This window comes from Ceratotherium simum, chromosome 33 (genome assembly GCF_057802395.1).
Source record: "Ceratotherium simum simum isolate JZ-2026a chromosome 33, ASM5780239v1, whole genome shotgun sequence".
Classification (NCBI taxonomy): Eukaryota; Metazoa; Chordata; class Mammalia; order Perissodactyla; family Rhinocerotidae; genus Ceratotherium; species Ceratotherium simum.
In genome coordinates, this window is record NC_141932.1 from 21,591,979 (window position 1) to 21,606,040 (window position 14,062).

Here is a 14,062-nt window from a genome sequence, read left to right on the forward strand (position 1 = left end):
AGTCCTATCAGGCCCCTCTCAACCCAGATCTAGGGTCAGGGAAAAGTAACTGATGGTGTTGGAGTGGATCCAGTATTTCCCCCTCCCCCAGAAGTAGTGGGAGATGCCAAGGGAAATCAGAGGTGTGTAATCCCATAATAAAGCCTTCACCCCTCTTCCAGAATGTGCCCTAACTGGTCTTTCTGGGACTTAAACATTGGCATGGGCCCCACTTCCAACACGCCATGTGCCTGGAACCTGGGGTGTCAAATTGCCCGGAACCTCCAAGCACCTCCTCCCCTACCCCCATGGGAATGGCAAACACGGTGTGCACCCACGGACTTGTGGGGGGACCTACCTCCACCTGGCCTCCCAGACTCATGACCTCAGGGGACCTCTCCTCCACACAACCCCCAAGCACTGGGGTCCTGGTCCAGCTCCAGGTTTTTGCAAACCGCCCTTCTGAGTTGGGTAACTGAGGCCAGTTTCTGGGGCAGGAGCCAAGAGCTGACAATGCTAGGGCTTAGGAAGGCAGAGAGAGGACTGTATACGGCAGTGGGTGGGGAGGGGTCTCATTCAGGCCTGAGGTCCTTTTTCCCTAGGGCGTCCACCTGCATCACCCATCTCCCAAGCCCTCCTTCGCCTGTTGGCTTCAGTCCTGCCTACTGCATCTGACTCGTGGAGGCATGAAAGACAGAAAGAAAAAGAGAGACATCCAGACAGGAGGAGACGGTGATGGAGAAAGACTTACAGAGAGAGAGAAGCAGAGAGAAAGGGCACAGGGAGAATTAGAGACCGCACAGCGAGTGAGAGACAAAGACTCAGAGACACAGAGGGAGAGAGAGAGAAAAAGATTCGGAGGCACAAGCAAAGTGAGACACACAGAATTTCAGAGACAAACTGAGAGAGACAGACAGAATGGCGAGAAGAGCTGTGAACAATAGTTCCCCAGAGAATGAGAAAACTCTAGCCCAGGAAAGGAAAGGGGCTTGCCCAAGGTCACACAGCCAGTCAGTGACAGAAACAGACTTGAACCCAGAGAAATAGAATCAAGTGCCCAAAACACCAAAGAGACCCAGCCTTCATCCCTGGCCCATCTTTTTGCCACAGCCAGGGCCACAAATGACAAAACCAGACCCAGGGCCACAAATGGCAAAAATGGGGAGGCCTTTGCCCCACTCCAGGGCAAATGACCACGATTGACCATAGTGAGAGAGCTGAGGTCAGCCAGCAGGCCATGCTTCTCCAGAAGGGTGAAAGTGGTTCCTAAGACGCAGCACCTAGCCAAGACATTATTCCAGCTGGCTGCAAGCCTGGGAGCATACAGCATACACAAGTCGAGGCAGAAAAGTGGGAGGAGATTCAAATTCAGTCAGGGAACAGGGAAAGGGGGGCGGGGGTATGAACAGAATGATTTAAGGACCGCCCTCACCCCCCAGGTGCACCTAGAGCTGCAGGGCACGCACCTGGAGCAGCCAGAGCCAATAGGCTACAAAACACACCTGAGCTGCCCGCAGCATAGCTCAGCAGGTAAAGGGCAGAATGTGGGTCACAGAGGAGGAGGGGAGGTTTTCAAGAGAGGGCAGTGGCCAGCTCCATCTCCCTATCTTCAGGACCGGCTGGGGTCTCCTTGTCATCTCCTCTGAGGCTTCTCTTTCTGGGGCTCTCTCTGGGACTCTGTTCATTCACTTGACAAGTATTTTCAGAGCTCCCAGTGAGGGCTGGGCACTGGGGTCTCTGTACTGGTGCTTTCCCCAGTGGCTTTACCCTGTTTCTCTCTCCCTCTCTCTCTCTCTCTCTCTCTCTCTCTCTCTCTCTATCTCTCTCTCTGACTACATGTCTCTGTCTCTGTGTATCTCTCTTTCCTGTCTCTCTCACTCTCTTTTCTCCCTCAGTCTCTGTCTCTCCCTCTCTGTCTCCCTCTCTCCCTCTCTCTCTACCTTTCAGCGTCTATCTCTATGTCTCTCCATAAGTGTACATTACTCTGCCTCGCCACCTCTCTCTTCTGGCTTTCTCTAGCTCTGTGTCTCTCTAGTTGTCTCTTTCTTTCTCTGGTCTCTCTGTCAGCCTCTTTCAGTGATTTTCTCTGTCTGGTTCTCTATCTCTGTGTCTTCATTTGTTGGTGTCTGTCCCTGTGTGTCTCTCTCTTTTTCACTGTCTCTGCGTGAGAGTCAGTTTCCTGACAGACGATGGGTGAATGGATGAATGGATAGATAGATGGCAGACATCTATAGATATTTAGATATCTCACTGTTTTTCTGTGTTCTTCATTATCTCTATCTGTATCTCTGTCTCTGTCTCTCTTCTGTCCCTCTCCATCTGTCTCTGTCTCTATTTCTGTCTCTCTTACTGTCTGTCTCTCTGTGTTTGACTACCTCTGTTTCCTGACTGTCTCCTTGCCCTTTCTCTCTCTTTCCCTCCTCTCCCCTCCCCACTCCTTCTCTCCCCCCATCCCCGGGCCTTTCCCTGTCTCTGCCTCTCTCTATCTCCTTTCTTCTCTCCATCTGCCCCCTTCCAAGGCCTGGGGAAGGCAAGTTCCAGAAGGAAACGAGGAGTGAAGGGATTCCACTCCCTCTCCAGCCCTGCCCTCTCCCACTTGGCCCCCCAGATGCCTGCAGCTGCCTTCACCATGGAAAGTACAAGCACAGCCATCTTGCTCCTGCTCCTGGCTCTCCTCTGTCTGTTCCTGACCCTTAGCCCAAGGAGCAAGAGCCGGCTGCCTCCAGGCCCCAGGCCCCTCCCACTCCTGGGAAACCTGCTGCAGCTTCGCTCCCAAAACATGGTGACCTCCCTCACCAAGGTGCAAGGGCCTAGGCTTGGGTGAGGAGGGAGGGACAAGGGGGAGGGGTGCCCTGGCCCCAGACTCACCCCTCCCCCCATGACCTCTGTCTTCCTACCCCCAGCTAAGCAAGAAGTACGGCTCAGTGTTTACAGTGTACTTGGGGTCCAGGCGCGTGGTTGTCCTCAGCGGGTACCAAACCGTGAAGGAGGCCCTTGTGGATCAGCGGGAGGAGTTTAGTGGCCGTGGCCACTACCCGGTCTTTCTCCACTTCACTAAGGGCAATGGTAAGCCTGGTCCCCATCTCCTCCACCCCCAGCCCTTTCCAAACTGAGGGAGAGGATAAGGATAGGAGACCGTCTTTCCTATTTTGGTGACATTCAGAGCTGCTGAACTCACCGACGACATCAGATGGGATGGAGCCAGGCAGTGCTGGTCTAGGGCGAAGTCTGTCTCCACCTTCCCCACCCCTAAACCCCACCACCATCTTGAACTGCACTTCCATACCAATCTCTATCTTCATCCAACTCCAACCCCATTCTCATCCCAATCCCTACCTCTATCCCAACACATCATCAAATTTCCATCTCAATCAAGTGGCCAAATTATCTAGCCCCAGCCCCCATTGTCCACCTCAACCCAATCCCCACCAACCCTACCTCCATATTCCCCGTTGCAACCTCAATTCCATGTCTGTCTGCAAAACTGACTACGTGACACTCCAACCTCCATTCCCATTATGAACCCTCTCTCAATCTCCATTTTAAAATTTATCCTATCAACCCCATCCTAATCCCTTTTGGTGAAACTGAATTCCACTGTTATTTTTCTCCCCAGCCCCAGCCCTATCTTCTATCCCAATCACCTATGGAAGTTGTCAGTCCCCAGTTCCCATTTTCAACCTTAATCCCACTACCATCACCAAAACTAACCCCATCACATATCGACCCAACCCCAAGCTCAACCTCAACCCCAATCTGCCAATCCTTCTCATTCTACCCAACTCCATCTGCATCACCAACCTCAAACCAATTTATCATCAACTCCCTAATTCCCCCTCATGTCCCATGGCTATCCCCATCCCAACTCCATTCCTACCCATCCAGGAATGCACGTCATTAGCTCCAAATTTATCCTATCTCAATATCTTGCCCTCCTTTGGCTTGGAAATCACCTAGACTTATGTTTTTCAACTTTTTTTAAACATAAATCTCGTTCAAAGGAAGCCATATGACAAGCTCAATAAATGACAAAAGAAAGAAAGCTGCTCTGGTTGAAAAGGGGTCCCAGAGACCTGCATCCTGGACTATTCTTCTCCCCCTAGAGAATCCTGAGGGCTCCCACTGGCCCCTTCATTCGATGGGTCCCAGCTGCCCCAGGATCTGTAATCAGAGAGCTGTGGTAAAAAATCCACCTATTGTGTATTGAGTACACCTTCTGCTTTCATCTTCCCTTCTCTGGGCTTGATCTTATGACCTCACCTGTCCAGGTACACCAGATGCAAGGAGGCAAAGATAGGGCAGTTGAGAAAGTCACTTTGCTACTTTTGCACAGAAAACGTCTGGATACATACATCATCTGTTACTAAAAATAGCTACCATCTAACTATTCAATACATAGCAGAGAGGGTAACAGCAGGGTTCTGCGACTCACTAACTGTATACCTTTGGGCAAGTGGCCTCCTCTCTCTGACCCTCAGACTGCTATCATGAGAAGGTTCTTATGAGAAGTCAATGAGATAATGCACACAATGCAAGGCAATACACTATCGCTTTTTCTTCTTTAGCACCTAGTTCTCTGCTAGTTCCAGAGGAATCAGAGATAAACACATCCAAGACCTTATCTTATCATAGTTCCAAGTCCAGTGGGAGAGACAGCCCCATTCCCAGACTGTGACCACCCAGAGAGGTCAGGGCTGGGATGAGGGAAGCCTGGGAAGCTGTGGGAGCCTAGAGGAAGCACCTGAGCCAGCCAGAGAAGGCTTCCTGGAGGAAGGGACCTCTAAGCTGAGACCTAAAAGATGAAGATAACCAGTCAGGAGCAGACAGGGGGTGAAGAGTGTTCTGGAAGAAGGAACAGCCTGTACAAAGACCCAGAGTCCAGGGAAAGAAGAGAACAGGGTCTATCTTGTTCCTGGATGAATTCCCAATGTATCAGTGCTCATTTTTCTTGCTTCTTTCCCTTATCCACGCATTCACTAATCAATAATCAATCACCAGCACCTCTTGTGGGAGAAGCCCTGCACCGGACAACGCTAGCAACACAGTGGTGACCAAGACAGGCCCCTACCCTGCCTTCACAGTTTAGTGAAGGAGATAGCCCCATTGTCAGACAGTGATAGCCCAGAGCGATCAGGTCTGTGTTGGGGGAAACAGGGGCAGAGTGATCAGGACTGGGGTGAGGGAAGCCCAGGGCCCTATGGAAGCTCAAAGGAGGCACCTGACCCAGTCTGCAGGGTCAGGGAGGGCTTTCTGGAGCGGGTTGGGGGAGATTCCAAACTTGCAGTCTCTCTCCCAGCAAACAGCAGGAAAGGGGACTCCAATGTCAGTTGCCTCGGGGACAAGTCACTGGTTGAGCTGGCCCCCCATCTTCTCCCCAGGCCTCGTCTTCTCCAACGGGGACCGGTGGAAGGTCCTGAGGAGATTCTCCATCCAGATTCTGCGGAACTTCGGAATGGGGAAGAGGAGCATTGAGGAGCGGATCCTGGAGGAAGGCAGCTTCCTGCTGGAGGAGCTGCGGAAAACTGAAGGTTTAGGATCATTGGGGGTTAGGTGTTGTGTTGCTATGTGTTACTGCTGGGTGAGGCTGTAGTGTTGCCAGGCACTGCATGTAATATTGTATTGTGTTGCCTGCTGTGCCACCAATGTTGCTGTGTTGGTGCACAGTGCATGTCAATCTGTGCCACCGCCTTGATTGTATGTGCTGTGAAGTCACAGATAATGCGTGTCTGCTGCGCTGTCTGCTGGATTGCTGTGTATTATTATCTTGTGTTGTGTTGCAGTATGATGTAGCTATATGCTGGTATTATATATCAGTGTATTATGTTACCACGTCTGGGGTTGTTGCTGGGCTGGCTGTTAGGTCACTGTGTGTTGTTGTGTGTGCTGGCACGTACTGGGGTCATATATGCTGGGTGTTTCGTTGCCATGTGTTATGTGTTCTGTGATGCCTGGCAATTGCCATGGGTTGCTGTGTTGTGTGCTGTGTGGTGTCACCAAGAACAGCCTGTTCCGTTGTTGGGGATTATTGCTGTCAATCTGCTGCAGGATGTTGTGGGTTCTGCGCTGCCTGTTGCGTTGCCAAATACTTTTGGGGTGTTGTTATGCAGCATGCTGGGTGGCCAGGAGACAGTGTGTTCCGTGCTGCAAGGCACTGCGTCGGATGTAGTGCAAACTCGTGATGCTGCTGCGTGGGTTCTGGTGTGTTGCACATTGTCTCTCCAGAGCTGCACCCCCTGACTCATTCCACCCCTCACCCTCAGGCGAGCCCTTCGACCCCAAGTTTGTGCTGAGCCGCTCCGTGTCCAACATCATCTGCTCCGTGCTCTTCGGCAGCCGCTTCGACTACCACGATGAGCGCCTGCTCACCATTACAAGGCTCATCAATGAAAACTTCCAAATCATGAGCAGCCCCTGGGGCGAGGTCAGGAGGCCTAGATCTACAGGGGACAGGGAGGGAGGTCCGCACGGTCCAGGGATTGGCCCTGCCCCTTTCCATCTGACCCCGCCCCCAAGTTACACGGCCACGCCTAGACAAGTCCATTCCCTTCCACCGCCCTTCCAGAACCCAGCCGCCGCCCCTCAAGACCCCGCCGCTGCCTACCTGATCTACTCTGACCTAACTGGCACCCCCAGACACACAAACACGCACACACACACACACACACACAAACTCACACGCCCTGCCTGCTCCTCCAAATCTCTCCGACTCTGCCCCATTCCCAGTTTTACAACATCTTTCCAAGCCTCCTGGAATGGTTGCCCGGGCCGCACCGACGCCTTTTCCAGAATTTCGGGCGCGTGAAGGACCTCATCGCCTGCAGCGTCCGCGACCACCAGGCCTCTCTCGACCCCAGCTCTCCCCGGGACTTCATTGATTGCTTCCTCACCAAGATGGCACAGGTAAGCCCTGCCTGGAAGTCCCACCTCTGCTCTGACCTGCTTGCCCCTGCCTCAAATCAACAAGGATCTGAGTTGAGTGGATTTCGGTATGATCTCCCCACATCCAGCAAGCGAAGCTGGAACACTTGGGTCTGCTGGGCTGGAGCCCTGAGCCACCCGGGGCCACGGCCAATTAACAGCTCATTAAGAAGTCGTGAAGGATCTGTTAATTGTGGCCCCTTCGGCTGAGATTTTCCCTACCCCGCCCTTCCGAGCTCCCCAGCTTTCCCGAGGAAAGGAATTTAAACATGGCGGTGGGGGGGGGGACTGGCACCCAGAAGCACTGGTACAGGTCTGTGCGGAGCGGGTCGCACAGGCTCCGAGCCCGCGGTCAGTGTCCGGACGGGATCTCCCTGCCCTGGCTCATATCCCCACCCCCTAACCGCGCAGGAGAAGCAGGACCCGCTTAGCCACTTCTACATGGATACCCTGCTGATGACCACACATAACCTGCTCTTTGGTGGCACCGAGACCGTGGGCACCACGCTGCGCTACGCCTTCCTCGTGCTTATGAAGTACCCAAAAGTGCAAGGTGCGCGCAGGCCGGCAGACCCGCCCCACAGAGCAGTGGGGCGCCTGGCTCGAGCCTCTCCCCGCCCCCTCTAAGACCCGCCCACAATGAACCGCGGCCCCGCCTCTGGCCCCGCCCATCCTACTTGATAGTCCCAGCCTCCCTCTTACGCCTGGGTCGCATAGCCGAAGCCACAAGAAGGCCAAGCCCACCCATGTGGCTCCCGCAGCCCACGCAGGCTGCCTGGACCCGGTCCCCGTCCGCATGGTCTTGCTTTGCTGCCCGTTTCTGACCCTGCCCATACAGCAAGCGTCCTGTTTCTGAGCTCAGCTCAAACAGCCCGTCCAAAGCCTGGCCCCCGAGCCTCTGCCGTTGGGCCTGCCCAGCAACCCAACCCCTCCCACACAGTCTGACCCGCCCACACAGCACTGTCTGCGACCTCAGCACCCCAAACCCCGCCTCTATCCCGGAATCCTGGCCTCCAGGACAGAGTCCAACAGGGTCCATACCGCCTGCCCCACGCCAGATCTCTCAGCCTTCCCGCACAGCCCACCTACTCCATCCACCCTCTGCAGGCCTGGTCCTCGAAGCCCGGCCCGCACAACCCCACCCCTAGGAGCCCTTGCACAAATCAAACTTTTGCCCTAACCTATGTCTCTGAACCCAACTTCCAAGGCTCCAGCTAACCCTAACATGCACCCCTGCAGCAGCGCCCCGACTGGGAAGCGCTGACTGGACCCCTCACACACAGACGCACACACACCTTCCCGGCCCCGTGGAGCCCGCCGATACCCTTGACAACGCTCCCCACTCCGCCTCCAGCCCGCGTACAGGAGGAGATCGACAGCGTGGTGCGACGCGCGCGGCTGCCAGCGCTGGAGGATCGAGCGTCCATGCCTTATACGGATGCGGTGATCCACGAGGTGCAGCGCTTCGCAGACATCATCCCCATGAACCTGCCGCACCGCGTCACTCAGGACACCGCCTTTCGCGGCTTCCTGCTGCCCAAGGTGCGCTGAGCACCTGGCAAACGACATCTGGTGCCCTAGGAAGAGGCATCCCAGACTCTTGCACATGGCATCCCCAGCTCTAGCAAGGAGGATCCCAGGCCCTAGCAATCACCACCCCGGGCCTTAGCAACTGGCATCTCGAGCCCTAGCGACAGACATCTGAGGCCCTTAAATCCAGAACCTCAGCCCCTTCCCAGGACCCCATACCATACCATAGTGGACTGGACCCTGTCCTGAACCCCAGACCCCTTCCCCATGATAGGTCTCCTTCCTAGGACTCGTCTCCGGGATCCCCAGTGTCTGGGACTTCATCGTGGGGCTCCTCTGTACCTAAACACTGTTCTGAGAGACCTGCCCTCCTCCTGAGACCCCGAATCTGCTCCCACAAAGGGAAGTATCCCACATCCCTATCTCAGACCCCAACAACACAGCTTCCAGCACCCAGTACTCAAAACCCCAGACACCACAACACATTTCCTGGACCCCAGATGGAGTCCTATGCTCCACTCCCCCTTATCAAGTCCCTAGGAGCCCCAGCCCTGTAGAGTGGAAATCCTAGTCTGGGAACCTCCCAGCCCTTCTGCACCACTAATTCAGGCTCCCCACCCCAACAGGGCACGGATATCATCACCCTCCTTAACACAGTCCACCAGGACCCCAGCCAGTTCCTGATGCCCCAGGAGTTCAACCCCGAGCACTTTCTGGATGCCAATCAGTCCTTCAAGAAGAGCCCTGCCTTCATGCCCTTCTCTGCTGGTGAGAACTGTGGGGGCAAGAGACAGAGTCTTTCCTGCCCGGTATTCCTACCTGCATTCCTCAGTCCTAAGTCCACTCTCCAAACCCTCTCACTTCTTCATCCCACCCCATCCTCAGCTTTGGATGTGCAGAGACGTTCATTCTCATTCCCAACTCTGCTCCTATAGGCAGATAATGACTAAAATCCTTGTGGAGGGAGGTGGGGAGGCAGGATAATTAACTTGGAAGCCGTCATTATCAGTCTCTCCACTGGGTGGCGCAGTTTTTCCTGGCTTTGGTCTTTACCCTGCTGAAAAAAATCTTTCCTGTTTAACTCAGCATTAGAAAAAGGCGGGGGTGCGGCGGGTGGGGAGAGCGGATAATAATAGGTAACTTAACATAGTACCTACTGTGTGCCAGGTGCTGCCTCTGAAAAGAGCCATAAGAGTGGTGGCTAAGTGCTGAGCTTTGCAGCCAGATCCCAGCTCTGTCATCTCCTGGCTGTATGGCCTTGGATCTGTTACTTCACCTCTCCGTACCTCAATTTCCACATCTCTAAAACGGAGATAATAATAAGGCCCACCTCTCGGGAGTTGTTATGAGGACTAAATTAATTAATATCAACATAGAGCTTAGAGTAGTGCATGGCACATAGTAAGACCTACACAAGCACCATATTCTCACTGCCTTACCTGCGTTTACCATTCACAACAACCTAATAAGGCACTATTATCATCCCCACTTTAAACACCCAGAAACCGTGGCTTGCCCAAGATCGCAAAACTGGTAGTGGCAGAGCCGGGATTCGAACCCACGAATTTGCAGCTGTAGCAGCCAGATCATTCTGATCCAGGATTTACTTAAAGCACCTTCCCCAGACCTTTAGATAGGTGGATCTGTGACGTCCGCAACCGTTATCCTCATATGTTTTCCTCCGGAAATGGGGGGGTAGAGCCCGTCACCCTATCTTATCTCCTCGATTCTCCCCACCTTGCCACCCCCACAGGACACCGACAGTGCCTGGGGGAGTCGCTGGCACGCATGGAGCTCTTCCTTTACCTCACCGCCATCCTGCAAAGCTTCTCGTTGCAGCCGCTGGGGGCGCCCGAGGACATCGACCTGACACCGCTCAGCTCGGGTCTCGGCAATTTGCCGCGGCCTTTCCAGCTGCGCCTGCGCGCGCGCTGAGGCCGCGGCCCTTGCAGAGTCGCCTGCGAGCGAGGAGGCCCACCGGAGGGGTTGCTCCGCGCCTCTTCTCGTCCCGCTGTGCCCTCATCTCTCTCGCTGTCACACTCGCTTCCCCTCACCTTGTGCCTGCCACATGCCCATCCCCCATCCCCATCTCTACCGAGTCTGCGCCCCCAGAGCCAGAGAAGGACCTGAAGAAGGGGCCCTGCATGCCTTGCTTGACTTACCCACCGAACTCGTTCTGTTGCTCGCCGTTTTGGGGCTTTTTGTATCATTTCCTAGTAAATTATCTTTATAATAGATTCAAACCTGCCTTGGCTGAATTAAAGGGAGGACAGTCCTCTAGGATGGGGAGAAGGAAGGTCTGGCTGCAGAGAGAGAAGGCTAGTTCCACCCTCACCCTTAGGGCAGCTAGAAATTGGGAGAAATTGTTTCCTGGAGAAAGGCTGGAAGGTAAAGGCTGTGAGGGCCTGAAGACACAGAGGCAGAGAAAAAGACAGCAGCCCAGAGAGGTACCAAACAGATCTGTAAGAGACGCAGGGCGCTGTACAAAGATGGAGATGTAAGCCAGGAGAAAGTGGGAGACCGAGACCGGGAGATATAAACAGACACAGAGACGGAGAAATAACAATTACTAACACATAGTGTTCCTATTCACACACTGTTCTAAATGCCTCATTTAAATCTCCCTATGAGGCTAAGCAATATTATTATACATTTTTACAGATGAGCAAACTGAGGCTCAGACAGGTGAAGTGACTTGCCAAAGATCACACAGCCAGAGACAGGCAAAGCTGGGATCAGAACACAGAGCATCTGGCTCCAACACTGCTCCTCTCAGTCTCATAAGTCAGCGACACAGAGGAAGGCAGAGAGATACAGAGACTGAGAAAAGGGGAGACACAGAGAATAGAAGAGAGAGACAAGGAAAGAAACAGAAATGACCAGAGAAAGAGCAGAAGGGCAATGAATGGGGGAAGGGAGGCACCCCGAAAGACTGAAACTCTCCCCTCTTTCTCACCCCTCTCCTGGGACTGTTCGCCTTGTAATTCCTCCCTTTGGGGGGGGAGATAGCAGCCTCAGGCATGGGGCCTCCCAACTTGAGACTAGACTGGACACCCTGACATCCTGTTGACAGCCGCTTTTCTCAGTGAGCAGGCGGCATCTCAAGCTTCATTGAGCCAGAGTCAGGCAGAGTGGGGCTGGCCCCCCAGCCAGGGTGAAGGTGGCCTGGGAAGCCCTACCCTGAACGGGGTCTCCGAAGGCCCTCCAAAAGCCGGGACATGCTCTGCTGAATATGGGGCTTCTGCGGTGTGGCTTATAGGTGGTCCTCACATGGGCCATCAGCTCCTTAATCCTCATGCTGGCTGTTCCCACCTCAGGCCGACTACAGAGTCTGCCCCAGGGCCCAGCTAGGGATCCGGAGGTGGAGGAAGAGAGGGAGAGACTCAGAGGTCCTGAGAAAGAAAGATAGAGAACAGTGAAGAGAAACACACGGAAATACTGAAAAAGACACAGAGAGAGATGGAGAGAGGCAGGAAGGGACAGAGGGATACACAGAGACAGCAGAGAGAGATTCTGAAAGCCAAAGATAGAGTGGGACAGACAGAGAGACAGAGGAGGAGAAAGAGGGGCATTGAGAAAAACGGGGAGACAGAGATGCCCAGAGAGAAGGAAGACAGGAGATTCTAAAACAGAGATAGAAATTAAGAGAGAAACAGAGATGAAAAGACACAGAGATCTGGGAGAAAAAGAAAAAGAGAGCTAGAGAAACCGAACCCTTGGGCAGGCCCGGTGGTGTAGTGGTTAAGTTCGCATGCTCCTCTTTAGCGGCCTGGGGTTCACAGGTTTGGATCCTGGGTGCAGACCTACACACCGCTCATCAAGACATGCTGTGGCAGGCATCCCATATACAAAATAGAGGAAGATGGGCACAGATGTTAGCTCAGGGCTAATCTTCCTCAGCAAAAAGAGGAAGATTGGCAATGGATGTTAGCTCATGACCAATCTCCCTCACCAAAAAAAAAAAAGAGAGAGAGAGAGACAGAAGCCTCAAGAGATGAGACACAGAGACAGACAGGAACAGAAACAGTCACAAGGATTCGGCAAAAGAGAGAGTGACAGAAATCAAATCTGAGTTAGAGACAGAAACAGAGACAGAAATTGGGATGAAGAGAGTCACGCAGTCATTCAACAAACATTTACTGAGTACCCACTGTGTGCTGTGCACTATTTTAGGTGCTGGGGATACAAGTGAACAAGGCAAAATGCCTACTCTTGAAGAGACCCTAATAAAGAGGATCCATCAGAGAGCCTGGCACAGTGGGATGGGGTGGGGTCCGAGGAGGGCACGCTTCCTGCACCCCACTGTACCCCTGCTGACTGGTGTCAGTGCCTCTGAAGAGGTGCCTTGCCCCACAACCCTGCCAGTCACCAGGTTCCTGGACACAGAAAGGAGGACAGGTAGGAAGACCTGCGACAGAGACAGAAGCAAGGAGACAGGGAAGCACAGACAGAGGGAGATTAAAGTCAAGACAAACACGGAGAGAGAGAAAAAGATAGACATATTGAAAAGAGAGAGAGAGAAAAAACAGATATGAACAGAGGCAAGACACTGAGAGTAAAACAAGAGAGAGAAATGGGCATAGAGAGATGGACAGAAAGAGAAACAGTGTTTCTGACTGTCTGAGAGATGAAACAAAGATAAATAGAGACACACCCAGAGACAAGCCCAGACTCTGCACCGCCCCCCACCATCTCCCCAGGTCTGGGCCCTGCGCCAGGCACCTGGCAGAAGGCTGGATCTGGCAAGGCAGGGGCACGTGGGAGGGTGCGCTCCCGAACACTCTGTTCCGAGTACAGACTCAGCCACATCCCCCACCCCTGGCCCATCCAGGCCTGGATCTGCCCCCTCCAGCCCACACCCCTAGGGTGAGCCAGAGTGAGGCATGAGTTTGTCTGCCATCATGGCCTGGCCACAGGTCGGGGGGCCCACTGAGGGGTTTAGGGGACTGGAGACCAGGGGGTGCAGGGGCTTGGCCAGAAGACATTTCAGGGCGTCTGAGAGCCAGAGCATCGGGAATAGAGATGGCAGGAGTTCGGGACAGGGCACAAGTATGGAGATACAAGGGGGTCAACTTGTGGGAAAGCACCCAAGAGTCGTAAGGATAGGTACAGAAGTGCCAGGCTGATGGGCACCAGGAGGCTAGGGGACTCTGGTGAGCATCTGAGACACAGGTACAGCATACAGGGCTCCAAGAGCAATGGGCCTGGAAATGACAAGGAAGCGCTCAGGTGCCAGTGGAATCGCAGGCACAGGTCACTGGAGTGCCAGACTAACAGGCACATCACCTGGGGTGTTTTTAGAAGTGTACTTAGGAGCCAAGAGTGTATTTACGAATCAGAAGTACAGGGTACAGCGTTCAGGGGTCATGGGCCCAGAGGTGGCCAGGGGATTCAGGAACGCACACCTACAGGCCAGGTAAGATGGACGCAAAGGTGCTAGGGGCTCAGGAGGGTACACCTATTGGCCAGGTGTATTGACACAGAAATGCTGGTGCATGAAACCCGCTAAGGCAGGTACAAACAAAGCCAGGGGGAGCCAGGCACAGGAGGATTAGGGCTGATGGACGGGTTGGAGACCTTGAGTGGGGAAATCCAGGGAATGAGCAGCCCGCAGACACGGACCCCTCCCACTCCC

General features: G+C 53.9%; 1 protein-coding gene across 1 annotated transcript; it reads left to right on the forward strand.

Annotated features, from left to right (window-relative positions):
• The first annotated feature begins 2,596 nt into the window (after window positions 1–2,596).
• LOC101398729 (cytochrome P450 2F5) lies at window positions 2,597–10,664 on the forward strand. The gene is made up of 9 exons (XM_004441562.3): window positions 2,597–2,779; window positions 2,883–3,045; window positions 5,358–5,507; window positions 6,240–6,400; window positions 6,703–6,879; window positions 7,309–7,450; window positions 8,252–8,439; window positions 9,054–9,195; window positions 10,181–10,664. The coding sequence occupies exons 1-9, from the start codon at window positions 2,609–2,611 to the stop codon at window positions 10,360–10,362; spliced, it is 1,476 nt and encodes a 491-aa protein (XP_004441619.3). The 5' UTR covers window positions 2,597–2,608; the 3' UTR covers window positions 10,363–10,664.
• The last annotated feature ends 3,398 nt before the right edge of the window (window positions 10,665–14,062 follow it).